General features: G+C 42.2%; 3 protein-coding genes across 4 annotated transcripts; 1 reads left to right on the forward strand and 2 right to left on the reverse strand.

The window, feature by feature from the left end:
* Positions 1–1,771: 1,771 nt before the first annotated feature.
* Positions 1,772–16,794, reverse strand: polr3b (polymerase (RNA) III (DNA directed) polypeptide B). The gene is made up of 28 exons (XM_003967286.3): positions 16,639–16,794; positions 16,380–16,412; positions 16,166–16,222; positions 16,027–16,091; positions 15,847–15,922; positions 15,501–15,601; positions 15,299–15,390; positions 15,082–15,199; positions 14,717–14,825; positions 14,023–14,145; positions 12,280–12,396; positions 12,074–12,208; positions 10,812–10,973; positions 10,509–10,709; positions 10,149–10,311; positions 8,866–9,019; positions 8,691–8,765; positions 8,508–8,606; positions 8,298–8,425; positions 6,923–7,132; positions 6,645–6,803; positions 5,959–6,076; positions 5,731–5,873; positions 3,818–3,921; positions 2,963–3,129; positions 2,560–2,673; positions 2,244–2,417; positions 1,772–2,106 (listed from the first exon to the last, which is right to left on the reverse strand). Exons 1-28 carry the CDS (start codon positions 16,708–16,710, stop codon positions 1,977–1,979), a joined length of 3,399 nt encoding a protein of 1,132 aa, XP_003967335.1. The 5' UTR covers positions 16,711–16,794; the 3' UTR covers positions 1,772–1,976.
* An 856-nt stretch (positions 16,795–17,650) lies between these two features.
* Positions 17,651–19,858, reverse strand: endouc (endonuclease, polyU-specific C). Of its 2 annotated transcripts, none has more exons than XM_003967285.3 (8): positions 19,717–19,858; positions 19,546–19,623; positions 19,362–19,461; positions 19,174–19,285; positions 18,973–19,094; positions 18,398–18,510; positions 18,173–18,323; positions 17,651–18,069 (listed from the first exon to the last, which is right to left on the reverse strand). In XM_003967285.3, the coding sequence occupies exons 1-8, from the start codon at positions 19,725–19,727 to the stop codon at positions 17,794–17,796; spliced, it is 963 nt and encodes a 320-aa protein (XP_003967334.1). In that variant the 5' UTR covers positions 19,728–19,858; the 3' UTR covers positions 17,651–17,793. The 2 variants fall into 2 exon arrangements, with proteins under 2 accessions (XP_003967334.1, XP_029697369.1); XM_029841509.1 differs by having other exon boundaries at positions 19,546–19,614; positions 19,717–19,806.
* A 1,946-nt stretch (positions 19,859–21,804) lies between these two features.
* On the forward strand, positions 21,805–23,279 carry LOC115250984 (transcription factor 7-like 1-B). Its single transcript, XM_029841510.1, has 5 exons — positions 21,805–21,926; positions 22,010–22,071; positions 22,175–22,337; positions 22,466–22,573; positions 22,665–23,279. Exons 1-5 carry the CDS (start codon positions 21,849–21,851, stop codon positions 23,196–23,198), a joined length of 945 nt encoding a protein of 314 aa, XP_029697370.1. The 5' UTR covers positions 21,805–21,848; the 3' UTR covers positions 23,199–23,279.
* Positions 23,280–23,457: the final 178 nt, after the last annotated feature.

Consider the following 23,457-nt stretch of genomic DNA (forward strand, 5'->3'; position numbering starts at 1 on the left):
TATATGTGTGTGTATATATATATATATTTATATGTTTTGGGTTTTTTTTTTTTAGAGTCAACACCCTCGTCACACATTTTAGAAGATGCTTAAAACGGCACCAGCGTAGATTTACTGGTGAAGTTGTCAGCCTCTTTACTGCTGGCTCTTTCGCTGTGGCAACCTTAATTTTGGTGTGCCTCTGAGAAGAGGGAATGGTCACAAAGGGGGGGAAGTAAAAGTGCAAAGCCCGAGACTGGGAGGGCTCTGATGGAGTGCCTGAGAGCTGGAGAAGGGAAAGCTGTGATTAGAATATGAATGGAACCACGGGAGAGGGGGAGAAGAGAGGGGAAAGAAGAGGGGAGAAGAGAAAGGCGGATTATGGCTGAATTACTCACAACACCATGGATGGCAAAGGGGGACTTTCTCTGTCAGCGCGCAGGCATGGGCACCGCTGCTGCCCCTCTCCAAAGTGCAGCTCGCAGCCACCTGGAAGCATGTGTGGGACAAAGCTGCAGCAACATCACACGGGATCATGTGAGCAGAGTTGGTTAAAAACATCCATCTGGGGCGAAAAGGGAAATTTAAACGCCGGCAGAGAGAGCGACGACGAGTATCGTTAGACCAGGAGATGGTCGAAGCCAGAAACATGGAGGCCGGTAACGGCAGATAAACTGTTTGAGGTGTGAATGGAGCCTGGCGCAAAGCTGTGACCTCAACAGAGGATCTAATTAATTTCAGTCCAATGAGAAGGTGGAGTCTCCCTGTGAGGACGCCCTTTATTTTGTGTCCTGTTATCTGCTTATTAGAGCCTTATAAAATAGGACAGGTGCAGCCACCAAAAGGGCCTCTTCCACCCTTCCTTTTCTTACACGCTCCGCCTGCACAAACGGATGTGTACTGCTTTTGTTCAGTCAAAAGACCCCAATTGAGTTGTGTGTATGCGTTGGTGGGGGGCACGGTTACGCTACGTACAATATGTTGGTGGTATTAAGACCTGTTTGGAAAAAGGAAACTATAAAGCTACTGTGTGTTAGCGTCAGTGTGAATGAGGGCGATGAGCATGTTCATTTACCGACTGTTTGATCATCAGGTGGATTTATTTTCTCCTGATGCACTTTTGAGCGGCCAAATATGCGTTTCCAGTTTGCTTTAAACTGTTTCTGCTCACACAATATAAATATGCAAAAAATGTGCTTTTCTTGATTTTTTATGCTGTTAAATTTGCATCTAAATTCAGTATAACCGAGTTCTTAGCGACAGCTCCAGGTAAATATTTCAAATGTGCTTATTTAACTGGTTTTAACTTGGCTTCTACTTCACATTACCATAAAAAAGGGGCATTTTGTGCTTCATTTGACTCCAAAGACAACACTAAACCAACAGATCATGAGCCGCTCACACTCTGAGATGAGCTGGTTGCTAATTTAAAGCTATGATGGAAAAGAAAATATATATTATGATGCAGCAGAAACAGCAGAGAGAAGTCAACAGGAGGTAGTAAAGGTATAGTGATGCTGGTGACTAATTTTACTGGGACTGTACACTGAGGTGACCTGAAACATTAATTAAGCTGATTCAATTACCCTATTTTAATGCATCAAGATAAATCATTTAATTTTAAGACATAAAATCTAGCCTAAACTTATTTTTTCCCCTAATATTATTATTAGAACATTTTAATTTATGGCAAAATATGTTTATTTCCTGCCGTTTCTTGTTGATAACCTTGATTATAAATCTGCGGTTGTGTTACTCAGTCACCAATACCACAAACAAGAAAAACAAAGGGTGAAGAAATGATTAGATCCAATTTATTATTTACAAATACAAAAAGCAAAATGGTGAAGAAGTAACAACAAAATGAAACTTCACACCGGTCTGGTTTGGGGACACCAAGAAAACACCAACTTAATTCATCTTCACCCTCTTTTTCCTGCTCTTCACAAACAGTCTTATCTGATGCGACGCTTGGGCGTGCCGTCTCCTCGTCCCCATCACTCGTTGTAGCGGGACAGTTTGAGTCTGGGGATAATGTTCATGGACTGAAGCTCCTGAAAAAGCAGCTTGCAGGCGTACGGGATTCGCAAGGAGGAAACATGACAGGAAGACTTACAGTAGTGGCACCTGCAGAACACCAAATACACACCATTAACCTGAAATCAGGACAAGCTAGACATGATAATCTAGCTATTACAAGAAATCAAAGTACTCAGGACCCCAACAAAGGACTGATTTAGGAGCAGTGGACTTGGTTAACTTACCAGCCAGAGTAGCCCAACAGGCCACACTGTCCACACACATCCACTTCAAACGCATCACTTGAAATCATGAGGCGCTCCAGCAGCAACATGCTGGCACCATAGCCGATCAGGCAGTCACGTTCCATCTCTCCCAGACGGAGACCTCCATCCCTGGAGCGACCTTCTGTCGGCTGCCTGAAGGTCAAACGGAGACAACAACAAACAGGTCAGGCGCAGGTAATCTTCTCCATCTGAGCACCTTAATGACACCTCAGTTACAAAAACACTGGCTTTCTTCAAAAAAGAGGCATCATTTGTATGAGCTGACTGCCTTTACCTGGTGAGAACAGCTCTGGGACCTCTGGCTCTGGCGTGCATTTTATCAAGGACCATGTGCTTCAGTTTCTGGTAGTACACAGGACCGAAGTAGATGTAAGCTTCCAGAGGCTCCCTGAGGAGACGAGAGCAACCAAACATGGGGCTCTATTAAACCATTAAAATCAGGCTAACAGTAAAATACTGAAAATACAATACTGGATTCTGCCATCCAGTGAAGACAAATGTCTTTATTTTCATATAGGACTATTTCAGGCACTTTTAACATTGCTTTGAATTATTCTGTGGCGGGCAATTTTAAAAAAGGGAAAAAGAGACAACGTTAGGAACCATAAACAGAATATTTTTAAAGTTCTGTGTGTTCAGTAGTGTGTCTACGTCATGTCTAAAGTGTTGATAATTACCCTGTGATTCCCGATGTGACATAGTCTTTGCCTTGGTAGTTGTAACCATGGCGAATGAGATCTTCACAAACATCCTTCACCTTGCTGCCACCAAACGCTGTACCGTAGTGGAACCTTCCATCCAGGACCCCCGCCTTCCCTGCCAGCAGTTCAATCAGCTTCCCCACCTGACACACACAATCACACACACGCGCACACACATTTTATTGCCTGCAACGTGTTGAGATTCACACTCGGGCCTGTCGACGGCATGGGTGAGGTTAGATGTAACGTCTAAGCTTGGGGGCTCCAAGGATGACCGATTTCAACAATTCCATGGGGGTCGGACCCATCGGACCCCTGACCTCGCCACATAAAAGGAAAAACCTACACTCATTTCAGTCTCAGGCCAAAGACATATCCTCCTGAGGCAAACATTTCTGAGTCTTTTCCATGACAACCAGAGTCAACAAACATGTTGAAACTGACACCTCGGGCAGAACGTGGCCATCTTTACATGTATGTTCAGCAGCATCTTACAGTTCACACTCAGATAACATTCAAGTCAGATAAAACTTCCACGTAAAGCGGTTGGCAGCCATCTCCGCAGTGACAACGATCTGTTTGTGAACAGTAAGATCGCTGCTCGGCGGCATCAATGGACGTGTGCTCTGGAAGCCAAAGATAAACCAGAGAGACGAGGAGAGGGGATAATGAGCGCTGTGTCTCAGAACAGCCAACAGAAACTTCTGAAGAGCAATGGTCAACATGGAGACAGAGGTGATTCAGACTGAGGCAACAGTCACACGATGCACACGCCTGGACCAGGTTTTGGTGGATAACACACACTAAATAAACTCATCTAAGGGTACCTACTGTCATTCTGGAGGGATATCCGTGAGGGTTCATGATAATGTCGGGACAGATGCCCGTGTCACAAAATGGCATGTCCTCCTGTGGAACAATAAGGCCGCAAACACCTAAAGGAACAAACAGGAAAAAAAAATCACATTTTAATCATTTCCAAATGTTGGAAAATTCCGCGTAGGCTTTTTTAGACTATGAGATTAAATGTTATTCTGTCTCAAAATAGAGTTCAGGGGGAAGTAATCCTTTCAATTTTCTGATAACTGCAAGTTGCGGCTCTATTTTCGCGGTAATGTGACACACAAACATTTGGTTATATGGTTATTTGGGGACTTGCAGCAAGACTTGGGCCACTAGTGGACATTTCCAGACTGAAGTAGACAGACGGGCTTGTCTTTTTTCTTCACATGAGATGGGGATGAGAACTGCGGTAGCCAGGAGTTTAAGTGTGAGTGCAAATGTTTGCTGAGGGGCCGAAGCACTCTTCCCTGACCAAGGCAAACAGATTCTAGATCCATTTGCAAATGAAAAACGGTGAAGCCGAGCAGGAAGTGGAAAAAAAAGATGCTTAGCTTGACAAGGGAGACTGGGATTACACATCCATGACTTTCAGTTCAGTTAAGGGGAAGTGCAGAGAATCAACTGAAGAGGAGAAGCTGAATGCGTGCACGTGGGAAGAAATCACTATTAGCCCGACAGAAATGTGGTGGACTGTTAATGTCTTATGGGATGCTGCAACATAATGTTGATGAGGAACAATTCAGGCCGTTTACAGTAACAGTCAGACAAATCCAGGATGAAGGAAGAAAAAAGAGGAAAGGACAGGACGACAGGACAGAGGGGGGGAAATAAAAAGAACGGATGCTCCAAAATGTAATACTGAATAAAAGCTTTGGTAAAAGAGGGAGACAGCGAGTGAAAACTTAACAGAGCAACTGAAAGGGGGGAGCAGGGAGGGAGGGAGGAGAGAGAGACTCGTTCTCATAGCAGACATGCTCAGTGTTGTTTGTTTTGTGTGAAAGTGAATGATAAAAGAGGCATGAAATCAGCAGAGAAAGGCAAGACAACAGCAAGGGTCCAGAGCCCTCCATCACAGCTCATACAGCTCCATGCTGGCATCTCCAACAATGGCCCAGTACTAGTGAAACCCCTTTCACCTCCTCCTACACCTCCACAGCTGTGTGTGTGTGTGCATGCATGCATGCGCGTGCCCAGCAAATAATTAACTTATTCTGCTCTGCTGACCAGAACTTATAAGCCTCGTCAAAAGTAGCTCAAAGACATCGCTGCAGTCCAATTTACTTTTAACAAAACAATGAATCTTGATTCGGGTTTCTGGTTTGCAATCAACTGGTTGAGGTTATTGACTAAAATGAGAGGGGCAAAAGTAATAAACATTTGTTATATTTTAAGTACCCATAAAGCCCTCAACATGACATCAAAGATGCCACATCGTTCACATCTGGGGCTTTTCCGTCCAGATCTCCGCCTAACCCCGCAGCGACCTCTCCCTCTCTCTCCGTCACCATCCAAGACAGAACGCATTGTTCCAACCTGAACTGACCCAGTGGCCACAGCGGTAATGAGGAGAGTAAATTATGCATGGCGCCAGTTAGCTTTTTGATTAAAACATCATACAAGCCCTCTATAGGGGAGGTGCCGCAAAACAATGGTGGTTGTAAACACTTTTCCCCCCAGTAGCAGTAGAATACTGCTGGGTTGTAATAAATTTGCATAGTCTGGCAAAGGACAAAGAGCCAATTAACTGAAAAGAGCTCTTGAAAGATGAGGACAGGGGGCAGTGACAGTAACAGCTACTGGGACTGGATTTAATACGTACACCAGCTCAGACAGAACAAAAAACTTTTAAAACTTTTTTTTTTTAAATCTTTCATGACAGGCACAAATGTTCTGTATTGCACCTTTCTGTCCATGCCGACTGCTGAATTTGTCTCCTATCTCTGGTCTCCTGGTCTGTCTCAGAAGAATCTTGATGAGGAAAGCGTCTTCGGCATTAGATGAGATCATGACCTTCTCGATGTACGAGTCCGTAGAGCCTTTATAGCTAGGAAGTGACAACAGGGTGAGTGGCATCACAAGTTTAGATCAAGTTTTATGCGCAGAAGCTGAGCAGCATAAACAGGACTTACCAAATGGGCACGTCTCTGTACTGGGGCTGACCTGTCTGGGTACTGCCCTCCAGTGGTGTCTGGGTGACAGTTGGCATGGATTTGTTCACCAGCACCTGTTTGTTCTCCACTCTCTCACCTGGACCCACACAGAGGATGTATAGGACAAACAAGAAGGCAAACCAAACTCTGGGCTGCAAACTGACCAGACTTGCACACTGCATAAACAAATCTAAAAAATGGAAATTGGACCTGCGGCTATGAGAATCAGCATAAAAGTAAAATACAATAACACATTTACCATATTAAATAGGAATTCTGTGGCTTCTCCCTTTAGGCATTTTACTGGTAGTGCAGGCAATAAAATCCACCATTAATAAAACAGTTTGGAGCTCTATCTGTTACTTCAAAACAGGTCTCCTTTGTTTGTTTTACGTGCATGACTAACGCACGGTTGTTGAAGCCACCGATCCATTTTAGTGTGGTCGTTACATCAACAACCAACGCCACCTGAAAACCAAAATAAAGGATGTAATATACTTAAAATATTTAATACTTCTACACTGATGTCCCAGCTGCTTTACAATGTTATTAAAAAATACTTTTACATATTACTTATGATGTAGTATGTCATATTTATTATTGCAGCAGGAGCAGGAAGGAGCAGAAAGGCATGTTCCTCTCCTAAACAAACTGCTGGTACGCACCCGGGGAGCAGATGCCATCAGCATCAAGTATGTTGTGACGCCAGATGGGTTTTCGTGTGGCAGCATCCAGCATGGGCCCCATCACCTTATCAAAGGTCTGATTGGTGTAGCGCCGCAATGTGCACTTGGAGTTTTTGTAAACAAGGCATCGACCAAAGCCTGCAGAGAGACCTCAAGATTAGCCTCGCCTAGCGGCTGCATTCTGGGCAGGTGGCTAGCCAATAGCCCAATGAGCCAGCTGATACGTCTCATCTTGGACTCCTCATGTCTCATCTCACCTCTGTCAAGAGAGGCTTTGTTCAGAATCAGAGCATCTTCAATGTCGTAGCCACTGTAGCTCATCACGGCCACGGTGGCGTTCTGTCCAGCAGGAAGTTTCTCAAACTCAATAATTTCAATGGTTTTTGTTTTCACCATTGGCCTCTGAGGATACGCCAGCAGGTACATCAGAGTGTCGATGCGATTTCTTTGGTTGTAGCCAATAGTGCCTGGAAAGAGAACATACATCAAAGAAAAATGCTTTTTATCTTTAAGGGATTATATATACATCTGAATATTCTGAAATAGATTTAGAAATAAAAGCGCCATATAAGGTAGAAGATGCTAAACATTTTCCAAATATAACTAATCGGATGTGATGCAACCTTTCGATAAAGGAAAAAAACAAACTCCAAAATGTTGAAAGACATATTCGTATCGGTCCTGCTTAGTGCCAGTTCAACCTGCAGGTGTTTGAATGTTGATAAGACATGGTCCAATTAGCGCCGCAAGTGGATCCCAGAGGCGGACTGGGAAGAGTTATGACATAAAGCCTGGCCTCCCTCAAACCTTGACGTTTGTCATATGCGATTACTTGACAATCTGCCTACAAGCACTCAGACTGTGATAATGGGCTGGAGGAACAAAAACAGATTAGCACATGTATAGACCTGTCCCCACTAAACAGGCCAAGCAGAGGATATTGGACCAAATATAGTTCCAGTCTGTGTTTTTGGAATAAAGGAGGGGGACGGAGGTGACGCGGTGAGGGGTGGGGTGGGGTGGGGGGGTGACTGCAGCTCTTACGAATGTTAGTGACTCCGTTTGGGGAAGTTTTGGTTACCAAGGAGCTGCGGGTGTTCACTCCGTGGTCTTTCGCAGCTGAGCACACTGACCCCCTGAGCGCCGCCAGAACAGACACAATGAATTGCTAATGACACTCTGGGTGACTGGCAGGGAAAGGGCCTCTGCACACACACAGCACAATAGAGAACCTACGCAAGAGCCCCATGTTTGATGTCCATGCGCATACACACACTGACACGCACATAAGAAAAACACTCAATCACACATACAAATGTTTTCTGACAAGAAGTGGAGTCGGCGCAGAGTTTTGGGGGAGGCGAACCAGCAGGCTGCTTGTATCTATGTATTTGTTATTCTAATGTCCTTTTGTATGATTTTAACTTGAGCAAATACAATTCTAAACTAGGAGCTTGAAGAATGCGACTGAGGCAAGATGGACTTACTGTCTACATCTATTTTCATGTGTACGCCTGCACAAATCTAACAAAAAACCCAGTTGTGTGCAGGATGTTTGAGAAAGGATTTGAGTTCCTCAGGAGTTTATTGACCTGTCCGCTGACTCCAACTGCCTCCCCAGCTGATTCTTACCCATTGCCTGCTTGCCCATAGCACACTGGTATGTGTTCCTGGGAGACTGATTGTGATGTGGATAAGGAATGAGACCGGCACACACGCCGAGCAGCGTGAAGGGTTCGATCTCCAAGTGTGTCGTGTCCCTACAGAATAGAACAAAAGAAAAACATGCCAGGCTGAGAAATTATCTTGTTTTTATACGTCAGTTCATCTGTGTGTTCTCACTTGTGTATCATGTGTTCATAGAGGGCGATCTGACAGTCATTCTCTTCGTTGACGTCAAGGTACTCCACCAGCCCATCGTGAAGAAAGTCTTCAAAGTTTCTAGGGGCAAGAATAGAGTGTTTTAGAAATCCAAGCACCATGTTTATTAAAGCCAGCCTCCTCTATGAGATCTATCAAGCTCACCTGTAGCCCTGGGACAGATCTTCGATATGTTTGTTTTTCACCATCGGCTGTCCTTTCTTCACAATAATGTATGGCCTGTTGGAATCCAGGAAGACACACAAAACATTTTTAAATGTTGTGTTAGCATAGAATTGTTACTGTGAAACTGTAGGTATAAAAAGCCCAAATGGCTCACCTGCACAGACGACCTCCATCAGAAGAGATGTAGACACAGCGGTCGGTCAAGTTGGTGGAGATGGACACAAACTCGTTAATAAAACCTGCCCTGCGCATCAGCCTGAAAGTGCCAACTAGTTTCTGGTGATCTCTGATCACACCCAGAATGTTACCTGTTGATGTAACACAAGCACGTAGACACAGATGAAGCTGACATTCATGTGGTTACATGTATCTCAGCAGCAACTTAACTGTGATGACTTCATGTTTCTACAGGAAATGATGGCATCGTCTGAAAAGGACCACAATCCTTCTCTAACAGCTGTGAACTATATCTCCCCAGCCTTGACCGGGCGAAGTATGGTGAGAACCAATTATCTCCGTAATTGATCAGTCATCAATCTTTTCTGCTAAACGTGAGGCAAAAACCACAAATTCATGCGACAACCTGAAGCAGCAGCAATGCTGCTACCTGTACATCCATCCGTCCCTCTGTGTACAAGTTATGAACAAAATTTACTGAAAATTTTTCAAAAATGTTGAACAGGGGGCCAAGGAACAGATGATTACGTTTCGGTGCATTCAGGAGGGACTTTGACTACGACTGTTTTAGTCATAAATGGCTTTGATGCTACAGCACTCTACTATGTTACATAACCTTGTATTACTGCTGCCTATAAACAGTACATGCTATATGACATGTGGAAATGAGCTGCTTGGCGCAGGCCGGAAGCCAGACTGGATATAAAGAATTCTGGATTGTAAACTGTGGCTAATGATTTTGACATTCAGATGTAGCAAAAAGAAACAGCATTTATACCCAAGAACCAATTTTAAGCGTGGTGAAGGCAAAGCTCCCATTGCCTGCAGGGGTTTTGTTCATATCAAGGCTGACACATGAATGACTGGAGAACAAGGAGACACTGTGTTCTGCCTCAACGTGAGGGAACATTTGCAGTGAACACATTCTGAAGGGCTTTGACACCTGCTGCTACCAGCTAATTAAACGGTATGGCAGCTAATATAATTTGACAGTTATCAGTAGCGAGGCAAACATATACAGTAATTAAGCAGCTGCATTCTGACTCCAGAATAATACCGACTGCTGTCATGAAATTAATGATTTATCAGCGTCCCTGCAAAACATGGAATTGCCTCCTGCGAGCTAAACAGAATGTTATGCCTTCATATTTACAGGCAAAGCATTCAAAACAGGGGGATTAGACTTTCTTCCTGAGTGATCTAAAGTCACACCAAACAGGCTTTATTCCCTCTGTATTTATTAGTCACCAGGTCTTTTACCGTTGAGGAAGACAATAAAGACGCTTGGGTAGGAGAGCTCTTCTCCACAGAGCAGGTTTACATCTTCCACCCCGAGATTAAAGGCCAGTTTGATGATCGGCCCGTCTTCCATGTCAGTAGTGATGTGTGTCATCAGAGCCAAGTTCTTCACCAGACCGCAGGCCTACACAAAGGGTTACCAAATATCACTTCAATCCAACCACATGGACATATTTGTTTTAAATCATTTACAAAAAAAGAAAAATAACAGTTTACCATTATATTTGAAGATTTAAAGAGCCTAATTACCGTAGTAGTCTGCAGAACTAGAATAGTGTATCGGTAACATATCCGCCTCCACCTGAGTCCATACTCACTCACCTCTCCCTCAGGAGTGTCAGAGGGACACAGCATGCCCCACTGGGACGGCTGCAGAGAGCGTGGACCGCTAACCTTCCTGGTCTTCTCAAACTGGGATGAGATCCTGGTCATCATCCCAAGCGCTGAAATAAAGGAGAGACGAGAAAGGACCTGGGTGACACCCTGACGATCCATCTTGAATCTTTTCAGAGACCAGTTGCCCTGTGGACAGAAAATTCACGGCTCATCCCTACATTAATTGATTGATGCAGTAATTATGTGAGAATTTCTTCACAGCTGCTGACAAACACAGCACACACTCACCGTGGATATGGCATTGACCATGCCGTTGGTGATCTGATCCTGCCGCATGTGTTTTACCACATCGAACTGAGCTGCTCTCTGCTTGGGGATGATCTGGTCTGCAATCTTCTTCAATTCAGAGTTGAATTTCTTAAAGAGATCTTCGAAGAGCAGAGATAAAAGCTGGGAAAGAGACAGAGCAGCAGAAGAAGATAGAGAGGGAAGTGTCCATCAAAAGAACCCACCAATTACCAACATAAAGTTATCATTTCCTTCTGATTTTGACTCTCACAATTGTCCGTCAGGGCACGTGATGCCTGTTTGCATCTCTAACCAGCGCAGCGCTGTGTTCACCATCAGATTTAATAACCAGGTGTGTCAGCTCGCTGATAAGCCTGACCTGGCATCTGTCCCAGGTCCTTTTCCACCTTCACCAGACATGCAGGAGGTAACCTCTCTCCCACACCCCCACACACATTAACATACATCAAAAACAAACAGGCGGCTCTGTTTAGAATTAATAAAGAAATTAAGCTTTCCTTGTGCAGCCAGGCCAATTAGTTGAATGTCAGGAAACCATAATTGGAGAGTGAGGAGATTGCTGCTGTTGTTATTGTGTAAGCCCTTTATTGAAAGAGTGCCCTCCCCCTTCTTCCTCCCATCTTCTGCACCTTATACACACAGAGCAGGTTGGAAGGGGAATTAAAGGCCTTAAGACAGCGGTAATTACATTATCAGAGCCGGGCCTGCGGATTAGCTCAATCGCTCCAGTCAAAGCAGCTATTCTATTGTCGCAGTGCTGAAAAATCCCCATGCTTCCAGCCTCTGGATTCTGGTGCCACTGCATATCTCTCCCCTGACAAAACCAGGCTACAATGCAGGAGAAGGAGGGTGGGGGGTGAAAACAAAACAGGGAAAAACAAAGCTGAAAGAAAATAATAAGAGTCTTATTAAAGTCGGGAGGTAGGAAGAAAGATGCAGGTGAGAGATCAGGGCTGGAGCAGCTGTTGTCCTCTGACTAGTGCTGTGATCTATTCACACTAAAGTGCACGGGTCTTGTTGGTAGATTTCTTCACACACATTATTAAGTAGAAAGCCTGTTTTGTTTTCTCCTGAGCTTTCGAATGGGGGCAAAGTAGTACAGGGGCTTTATGAATGCTTTTATTTAAAAATAATAAATAAAACAAAGGCTGTGTTATTTAATATTAGTTATTTAAAGTTGTTAAATGACCCTTAAAAACAGGAGAAAGCAAATGACACCATAATGTACTGAACAGACTTACCTGTCCGGCCAACTCAAGTCGTTTGTTGCCATAGTAATCTCTGTCATCCACCTTGTTGCCTCCTTGAGCCAGGATCACCCTTCGCACCATCACAGCCAGGTAAATACATTTAGCCCGAAAGTTAAACTCTTTCACCTACGAAGACCAGGGTTACTCAGTGAAACGTTCCTGTGAAATTGCTGACTTTAATTAATCTGTTTACTCACAGGGACATGCGTGAGGATAAGAGATGCTAATAGCTCACGGGCTTCCTCCATCTTGGTCTTCTTAGGGCCTCCCCACATGCGCTGCCGCCGTACTTTATTCCCGAGGTATCGCAGCGCCTGAAACACACAAACGTTAATACTAATAAACACTATTATGATTAAAACTATGGATTAGAGCATCAATCGTCTCCTGGATACTCTGGGGCGAACAAGCAGATCAGATAATAGCATCAATGTCCACACGCTAGCCACAAGAGGATGGAGGCAGGGCATTAAAAACCAGCAGAACCAAGCTAGAACCAGCCAGAAGGGTGTGGTGTGGACCTCACCAAGGGCTGCCTCACTCACCTGTTGTTGGCTCAATTGCATAAAGCCTGTAAAATTAATTCACAAAGACAATTTCTCCCTAAAAACCTAAAAAACAAACCCCAAGAAATTTGAACTGACTACATTGATAAATGACTTTTAGCTATATTTATTTTTGAGAACTGTGATGTAACATATGAACTCTGAAGAAAATTTGATGGATATTGAATGATGTTTATTCAAATTAAAAGCGGGAGATAATGGTGGACATTCTAATTTTCTAATTTGGAGTTTTGTTAACTGTAAGCCATAATCGTCAAAATTCAATCATTGGCAATTAAGTTACTGAAAAGTTATGGATACACATCTACACATCAGGTTTTATCACTTTTGCACACATGGTGCAAAAGGTCATGCAATGAAGGAGGAAAAAGGAGGAAACCAGTTTACCTTTTTAGATTTTAATAATTCTATAGATGTATGATTGTTCATACTGGGGAGAGGCGCAAAGGATGCACAAGTTCAACATTCTAAGACCGCTGAACCTCTCCTTTTTCACCATTACACATCAAATCTGTATATAAATATTTACATAGAACCATTAAAAAACTGTAAAAATATTTTGCTTAAATTCAGAACAATAAACTATTTTTTTTATCCATCATCATCCATCTTAACATCTATCAATTTATAAATAACCGAACAGAAGATTGCTCATCATAATCTAGTGAACAATGTTTTGTTTTTTAATCCTTATCTGCCTTTAATTATATAGATTTAGGCGTCATTGTGCACAATACAATGACCCAATCAATACCATGAAAAGACATGGCAGAGGCAGGCAGACAGAGGAGCATGAAGGCTGTAGCACAGCGTTGCTAGGAGGCAAATATGGCCTCATCAATGCATCAGTGGTTTCTTTAACAACACAATTCTTATGAAAAACAAATTGGCCGATTGTATTCATCTATAGCTGTCAAAGAAAACATGTGTGGGCCTCCTGAATTATCCATGAAGAGCTTTACGTAACTGATGAGTAAAATAAAGTCATCTGATCACAGAGACAAAGAAAACAGCTTGTTTCTTCCTTGTCCTCCTCCAGATGGAGACTGATGATCGTTCTTTATCCATACATGGATGGTAAATGTTAAAAACCAACTGCTAAACATATTATAACATCTCAACATGACAGCTAAATGGAGTATGACTTAAGGTGTTAGTAGAGGAATAATTCATGATGAAGTTAGTTCACATTTTTGAATAGGAAGTGCCTGTTTAAGTTCTCAGGATCACATTTACCCCTTGCTTTTAAAAAGTATAAATATGGACAAATCCCACCAATTTTTGAAATTAGTTTCTGCTATACATTGGATATTATTATTTATGTAAAGTTGTTTATTAACTTGCAGCTCTAGTATAGTCAGACAGCCAAGGTACCTGGGTCTGTGTGAAGATCTGGGCCTTCTGGCACTCCTCCAGACTGGGAGCGAAGCTGGCCATGACGTAGTCTTCGGTACCAATCATCTGCACAATCTCCTGGTCACTCTCAACACCCATACCCTAATTAATAATTACAGTAAGCGAGGCCAACATGTGAATATTTGGAAAATTAAGAGTGCAACTATTACAACATTTAAGAAAAGATGCAACTTATTGCAGCGAGTAGCTACAATACAATGTGAGACAGGGGCCATAAGCATATGTGGGGATAAGTTGAAGTGGGACTGTCTGACATTTGCTTATGGAAATGTGAAGCTGTGGGAACAGCGCTGTTTCTCCCACACTGGACCTGAACCGAACACCATGAGAAAAGTCATGTAAAAGTGCAGAGCAAATATTGTCCTGTGTATAATAACCACGTATTCAACAGTTCTACATGTTTTGTGTGAACGGGTGAAGCTCAACCTTGATCTGTGAAAAAACACAATATTTCGAGCTACTCCAAAATGTTTATATGCAACAAAGCCTATTTTGTAATACAACAGTACTTTTTTTTCATTGTCTTGTGGACTGACTAGAATTATAAGGATTGAATGATGGCTTCCATAAACTAAGGACTGTGCTGGTTTGTAGCGCCCTCTGGCGGACGCACGCTGTCATTTAATTGCTGTCCAAAATCATATCCTTTTACCTTAAATATGATGGCAATCGGAGCATCTTCTGACAGTGTATTGTGTCTGAGGTAAAATCTTCCTTGTTTGACGATCATATTAGTTCTGCTTTTCTTTTCATGAGTGGAGCTGGGAGGGAAAAAAGTAGATGAAAAATTAGGCTACTTAGAAGATAACTGTCACCAAACACTGACACAAACAGATTTACCTGAAAGCAACCATTTCACATTGCTCATTAAAGCCAGTTGTGTTTCAAAGTATTTTTAAATATATCTCTTGTTAAAATCTATGGCTTTTATTTTTCCATTTCTTAAATATACAAAATTGACAGACTTGCAAAAATACTTTTTAAACCTCCACAACTTTTGGGCCGATGTTAACGTACCTAGTCACCGAGGCTCCAACTGCACCCTTCCTGTCCTGATCCACAATGATTCGATTCTTTGACAGCTGCTCTTGGATCAGTATGACTTTCTCCTGACCTTTCACTATAAAATATCCCCCTGTGAAGTAAAGTAAATATGGTACATACAAATCAGGACTGTGACAATAAGCTGGTATATATATATATATTTTTTTGCGCTCTGTCTTTGTTTGTGTACCTGGATCCAGTGGACATTCATTGAGCTTTGCAAACTCCATGGGTGTCTTTCCTGTTAGCACACAGTTAGAGCTTCGCAACATAATTGGCATCCTTCAAAAAACAAACCACAATTTAACAGAGTAATAAGAAACCATCAACGGATAAAATTACAAGATTATTTTAAGAATCACATTAAACCTGGAGCTAAACATATATTCTACCTTCCAATTGGGAGTGCATTGCGGATGATTCTCTGACTACCTCTTGTGTACTCAATGTCTACTGTGATGGGTGCTGAGTAGGTCATATCTCTGAGACGACACTGTGAAAAAAGACAGAAAGGATGATTTTAACAACAGAAATACACTTTATGTATTGAGACCTTGAGGTGATAAAAGGTGATAAAACAATAACATGTATTCGTCCCGTGGTAGGGAAAGTCACAATTTTGGTAGATGGTAGATAGCAGTGGTAGATGGTAGAATTTGATGTTTCAGCAACAACACAGGAAACGTGACTTTAAATGAATGGAAAATTATCAAAATAATATTATTCATACAAACTCACCTCATGAGGAGATACAGGTCTGGTTACATTGAAGCTTTCTTCCACATCAGGCATGCCAACATAGATATTTAGATATCTGTAAAGGAGGTATAGCAGTTATTTGAGCTGACTGTTTTTGGTAAGTGTGTTACTAGATGAAGACTCTAATTTTTATGTATTTAAATAGTCAGTATGACTTACTTGAGGTACCACATGGGGTCGGCATCACTTGTAATCTTTTCGTTTGCTTTCATTATTTTCTTTATCTGTAAAAGAGGAAATTCACTGATAAAAAATCCATTGCAATAGCTGTATTACTGGAGTTTAGATCCTGATTTACCTCCACATTGATGAAGTAGTTAAAAGAGTCAATGTGCTGCTTCACCAGTCCTTTAACCTGAAAATATTTACAAAAAGAGGTAAAAAAAAAAGGGAGTACCCCTCAGATGAAGATTCCTACGGAATTATAGCACCTATAAATTAGAGGAATGGGATCGTGATCAAGAGTTTAGTAAAAACTCAAGAAACCGTGGTGACACATTTGGGTCCATTACCTTCAGGAAGGCTGGCAGCAGCTTCCATTTCTCCTGCCAACAAAAAGTAAACAACAATGAACACATAGTGTTTATCATATATGAGCATGTGATATCATTTCTATCCAATATGCGACATGAAGTCGGTTATAGCCTTGTTAATTTAACCACAGTGTGCACGAAACCGTGTGGACTACAAATGTTACGGTTTTCTCTTGCTAGCCACCATGATGTTAGCACCATAGTGCTGGTGTCAAACTCAATCTTCCTCGAAACTTACCGCTACAGTGTTGACAGGAGCTGCCAACTCCTGCGGACTCATGTCGCAAAACTCTGCTCCAAGAATCTCCATAGTTATTCAGACTCTTCACCATAAACACACTCTCTACCGACCACACTGTCACCGGCCAGCAGGAGACTGCGAGTCTTCTTCTTTGTTGATATTTAACGGCAGCAGCAAACCTTGATAGAGCGCGTAACCGCCACCTTGTGGTCTATGGTGGTCATTGCAATGGCTGGCTGTAGACGGGCTCTGAAAATTTTCCGATCCCCCAGATGTGCTTTTCATGCTTACATTATAGCAAAACCTTACTCCTTCACCTACCTTATTCCTCATTTCCTTCTTTCCTCTTCATACCGTTTACAATTCATGATCGTGTTCTATAGTTTCTCCTCATCCTTCACATCTGGATGTTTTCTCATATGTAATATGTGGTTTAATCCTGTGTATTTTATCCTCCTATTCCTACCTGCATATCTAACTTCCCCAGCAAATGGAGCTATTATTATTATATGTATTATACAGCTATTAAAGTGTTATTCTACCAGGTGCAACTTGCTGCAACATTTACCTTCATGAGTTCTGTCATCCTTAACCTTGCCTGGATGAGACATTAAAGTTATCAGTGTCTAAATTGCTGCACTGGCTAAGTTTCCTCCTTGGTTTCTAAATGGAACTATACTATGCTCGTTTCCACCTGCTTTGTTTTTGACTTGCCATCCATATTCTATCATAATTCTAACATTCATCTCAGTGAATGATCTTTTAGGTGTTTGAAGCTTGCATAACTTATTTGATCTTTACCCAGAGCAGGACACATGTCCATTAATGTGTTCCACTACAAAACGTCTGAATCCACTGGGGGGAAAAAAGGTTCCAGACTTGCCATGTATCAAATATTTCAGCATCTTAATGTGTAGAATTGCAAAATGACCTGGACTGCGTGTATATTATCAAAAATTCAAGTGTGGGTAAATATGAAGAACTGGCATTGTATGGCACAATTATGTTATTCAATGCTATTACATGCAAAATGTCTTTATTATATGTGAGTACAGTACATAAACAAAACAAATCATTGTGCTTTGCAAATGTGGAAATAAGGACAAAAGCTCATCAACAATCTGCCCTCCTCCTTTCAGAAGATCCTCCACATCAGAGGGAGTGCTGCCGAAGATGCCTGCTGTTGCTGCTAAGAAGTTTGGGATATGCCGTCCCAAGGGAGCGTCCATGTCTGATGACCACCAGCTCCATCTGACACTGGTCAATGTTGACCAGTACAGTGGTGCTCCTCTCTGTGTTCATGAGGAAGATGATTGTGAAGACCGCCAACTCAAACTCTGGGCTAGTCCCGATGAAGGCGCTGCCAACCGGTTTGACCAACCCATGCCAGCTGAACTGGAGGTTCAAAACATGGTCATCTTGATCGGGCTGTGGACAAATAAAAATAAAAACCTCAAATATTGTTGTGGGTGATACTATATATTACAGGTATCGGCACAGAAACAACCTTGTGTGTGACAGTTAACCCTACCAGGTCGTGGTTTTTAGCCTTGTATCCTTTATAGTCCAAATTCCCATTCTTCTCCTGCAGGTAGAACTGGATCCAGTTATGAAATCCAAGTATTTCTGTTCCAGATTTAGTCTCTCCTACAAAGACGTGCTCAAATCCACAGGAGTCCAGGCTGTTGAAATCCATCAGATTGAGACATTAAGTCCTTGACTTGATTCTGGACACACTCAACTGAAGACAGCTCACCCTGTGTTTCTATCTCGGTGGTAGAGGTGGAACCAGATCAGGTGCAGTTGACTTTTAAACAGCCTCAGGTTTGAGCTGGACTTCCCTTTGCTCACCAGATATTTATGAGCCCGCTGTGGGGAAACATTCAGCTCAAAAACATCAGAAAAAATTATCTGAAATGTGAGGAGAGGGTCCAGTGGGACAACTTAATGAATCCCTTACTGGCTACCTTTAAGTCCATAAACAAGAGTTCTGTTTCCTAACGGGAGAGCTGGAACGGCATTTTCCACATCTTGTCTCTCCAAGGAGGCTGCTACAGCCAAAGCAACATTCCACAGCGAAACACAGATGTATTTAAATTCTTTCATATGGTGAAATATCATGTTCAGAACTGAAGGGAGGCAGTGAGAGTTGGATATTAACTTCAACCTCATCCAAATGTTTAGAAAATGGACAAATACAAATCAATTAAGGAAGATCTGAGATTTGAATCCAGACAAATAAAATATAGGAAACAAAATGCTAGTAAAATACAGCAATTATACAGCTATTAAAGTGTTATTCTGCTAGGTGCAACTTGCTGCAACGTGTACCTTCATGACTTCTGTCTCTAAAACTGCATCCAGGAAGAGATTAACCTCTGTCCGCTCCTCTGCTGTGACCACTTCGGCCACGCCTGTGGACGTCTCATAGTTATCCAGGAGTTTGGTGAACCCTGTTGACAGAAATTAGTTTTAAACAGACAGAAAAAATGCAGATGAGCTGATTAAAATAGTTGCTAGTGACACACGTACGGGACAAGGTGGTTACGTTGAGAAATTTGTCTTCAGTGACATTAGAGAACAGCGGCAATGAGGCATGATCCCGCACCACATGGCTACCCTGGTTTACATAACCAGCTCTAGCCTGGTTTCACAGAAAAATCCCATTGTGAAAGTGGATTGCAATAAAAAAAAGTGGAGGATTAAAAGGTAGCCCTCACCTGAACAGAAATTGTGTAGTCTATCCCAGGCGTCCAGCGGTTAACATCCAACCTCCAGAGCTCGTTGAAAATATTGGAGAGCTCCTGATTTATAACTGGCCTGTTTTACACAGATACGAATAAAAGAAAACTCATTTTTTTAAAAACAAAAAACAACCCCCCTCCCCATAAATGGCGACTGTACCTTGATGCGTTTAATCCACAAAGAAACACTGTGAGGAGCAGGACCCCGCAGAATCTGTTCAACAAACGGCTGAAAAAACTTTATACAAAACGTTAAAAATGTACATCAGACCAGATGTATACATTATTTTAAAGATTAAAAAGTTTTTTAAAAAAAGCAGTAAAAACATACCTTGCAGCCATTGTTTAGTAGTTACTTTTCTCCACTAATCGTACACTAACTCCTTCTGACTCGACGCGGTTTGTTTTCTCCTGAAGTTGGCCCCATATGTATGAACTGCGCATGCGCGAATCCAGGCTGGCGCATTATCAATGCTGCCACAAGGGGGCGACCATTTACACATGTTGTCACCCCCTTGCCGTCCGGATAATTCCACTCATCAACCTTATCAATTAAAACAAAATAAACTTGTAGTGAAGAGAATTTTCTGTTTTTTTATATATGTTTCTCTTTTATGTCAGAATTGGTTTAGATCTTAGGGATAATATAATCATTAGCAAGTGTAATAAAGATAAGCAGTCAGTTGACGCTTTCTTGACATGACTGTTGTTTAGATAAGTGTAGTCAGTAGAGACGATCAGGCTGAAAGTGTTAAATGACCCATCGTATAACTCGACAGCATAGCATTGACCTGGTTATAACGGAAACATTTGGCTCTTTTCTTCAAAAATACCTTCTTGCTGGGTTGGAGTTAAAAAACAACTGAGAACAAGGACTGTGCCAGCATCCAATGGAACTGGAAGGAGAAGACGAGGACATCCAATCAGAGGACAACATTGGACTAGCATTATTGATTAGCATCAATAATTTGCCGATGTGTTTCTATAAAAGATTGGGTCCAGGTTAGTTAGTTCATAACCTGACCTTGAATTTGTTATTGGATAGTTTTGAACTGGCCCAGGGCTCTGTATCTTGAATTGATTCTATTTCCTAAATACATTTTGAAATTGGCATTTTTCTCCTGAAGTCTTCATTCAGAGAACACGCGGGTCGGCAGTGACACACTTGAGAATATTGCGATCCAACAGTAGTTGCTGAGAACACATACCTATTATATATACACACCAGGGTCCAGTTAGAGTAAAATCCAGCTGCGGCTACATTTTTGCTATCGCTCAGGTAGTAGAGGACAAGGAAAATCACAGTTTACATCATAAATAAAACATAAATGTTTATTACCATAGCTTTCTCAGTTAATATACTATATACATTTTCAAACTTGTCAGAAGTTAGAGCTGATACATAGAGGAAACCTGCACTTACTGTATAGTAAACAAGCGCTTAATAGCAAACTGTAGCTGTAACTCGCCTACTGAAAGCCCACTTTCACAACTCTTGTTCTCACATAAATATTTGCTAAAGTGTATTTGTCCTAAATAAGGGGGCGCTTATTTACAGGTATAAAGGCTGGTAGCCATGACACCACTGTTAAAATATTGAAATACATCATAAGGGAAATGAAACAGGTGCTCTCTGGGCTTCTTTTGGGACTTTCAGTAGACATTATAGAAAACAGACTTTTTCCAATTTTAACTCCCTGTATGGGCTGATTTACACCCTAATTTTATAACAGTATTATTATCATTATTTTAATTACTATCCTCCAACTAAAAACCCGCTGAGGATCCAGTTAAAACTATTAAACATTTGGCTGAGGGTTGAGCTAAAGTAGGTACGGGCTGATTTACACCCATATTTTACTGCCTTTCTACCCCGCCATTGAGGACAGCATCTGCCTGTCAAGAAAATAACTAAAAATAAAGAACAGATTTAAATGAAAATTACAGGAAGTGTTGATATTGGGACATGAAAGAAATAGTTAAACACTTTCATCTTGAAGACAAAGATAAAAGGGCTTTGATCACAAATGGCTTTTATCTTTCATATGACCTTGATTTCAATCACCTATATATTCCATTTGAGAATCACAAACTGTGGTGTGCGCAGTTCTTGTCTTAGAGCTTATGGTTTTTGCAACTATCAAACCAACTGAATCTGAAAACCACCTTCTTGTCCTTGTGGCTCACAGGCATCTGAGTTTGACAATGACAACAATGGATGTGCGAGATGTTCATCCAAACTTCTATGTTGCCAACAAGGCTCCAGTATTGGGACAACCAATCTTCCCTGCACCTCCTCTGCTTCATTTCCCCCCTACTTTTCAAAGCGGCCACCGTTTTCTGCCCCAACCTGTTGGTGGTGCATCTCTTCAGCCCTTCACCCAGGTATGGGTTGATGGTTATGGCAGGTTCACCTGTGTGCCTCCTCCTCTATATCAGCCACCCCAACAGCAGCACTGTCAGATGTATGTCCCACCAGGTGACCAGAAGGCCATGAACATCGGGGCTGAGGGCTACCCAGCTGTTGCTGCTCTTCATCCTGTAAGACACCATAATCTTCACTCTCTGTGTTCACCCCAAGAGAAAATTACTCGTTTTGAACCTTTAAAACTGTTTGCCTGCAGAATCAGCATGTGCCAAAGTTGCAGCAACAAATGGTCCAAACAAAGAAGCCTGTGCAACCTCTGTAGGTTACACACACAAACACAGACACACATTTAAAATACGGTTTCTTTTACAGGCTTTTTGGCTTTAGACCTGCTGTTTGAATTATATTTGTCCCGTTTTAGAAAAAGAAAAGGTGTCAACAACCAGCAGGCCACTAAAAACCTGCCGTACATCAAGAAGCCCTTAAACGCCTTCATGCTGTACAAGAAGGAGCAGTGGCCACTCATAACTGCACAACAAGAAACACGGAAGAGCAACGTCATCAACATGCTTTTAGGCCAGAAGGTAACATTTTTTCCATTTTTCCACTGAGTGTTTAATCTCAACTTTTCTCCGTTTCGAAAGGACTCCTCAACAACAGTTAATGCAGTATTCAGTGAATATTCTTATGATGTTTGACTGTCTGTCTGCAGTGGAAGGCACTCCCAAAAGAGGAGCAGACTCAGTATTATATAGAGGCTGAGAAGCAGAAGCTCCTCCACTCTCTGAACCACCCTGACTGGACCTGCAGAGATAATTATGTGTGTGCACCACTGGTGTTCAGATTCATCAAACCCACTGAAAACTTGGAGTCCTGACCTTCTTATCTTGATGTGGTGTGTTTGTCTGCAGGGCATATACAAAGCAAGGAGGAGGACACCTAGAACAACTGTGTCAGAGACCTCACATGAGGCCAAAGCTTCTGCGAGGCAGAAGATTACAGTAAAAGTCTGTGAGCGTCAGACTCCAGCGGAGCAGAACAGTGCCTTTAGCCCTGGCCTCCACCCTGAACACTGTTCATCTGAGCCACAGTCTGTGAGGCTGCAGCAGCAGCTTCACACACAGTCCTGCTCTACACAGGAGGGTCTGGACCAGTCTTCTCCAGCACCAGTGACTCCAGCTGTCAGTCACTCAGAGACCAATCAGGACCTCGACTTGTGGCTTGATCTCATTCTTCGAGACGCCCCAGAATCCACCATTCCTGACAGAGACAGGGAGTCGACCAAGACGGTGCAGAAGGATGAGCTCCTGTCTTCCACCTCTCAGGTTTCTCTGTTAGACCTTCTGGAGCCAGAGACTGAACTGGTTTGGCCTGATTTTGCTGACTCTGTCATCCCAGATCTTCTGCACAGCTCTTTGCTGGACTTTCTTAGGGACTATTCTTAACAATGATCTAAAATCATTCATTCAGGAGCTACCTTTTTATGCATGTATTTATGTATATTTGTAAAATACAATAAAATCTCAAACACCTCAATATGTCATCTTGCCTTTATTTTCATATTATATGTTCTTTGACACAGATTTGGTGTTTAATGTGTCCCACAAGTTTACTTTTTACTTATTATAATGCTAATAATCAGTGCATTGATGTCGTGGCTGCTGTAAGATTGGAAACAAGTGTGGAGTTACATATGTGAGAGAA

The sequence above is a fragment of the Takifugu rubripes genome, chromosome 9 (assembly GCF_901000725.2).
Source record: "Takifugu rubripes chromosome 9, fTakRub1.2, whole genome shotgun sequence".
Taxonomy (NCBI): Eukaryota; Metazoa; Chordata; class Actinopteri; order Tetraodontiformes; family Tetraodontidae; genus Takifugu; species Takifugu rubripes.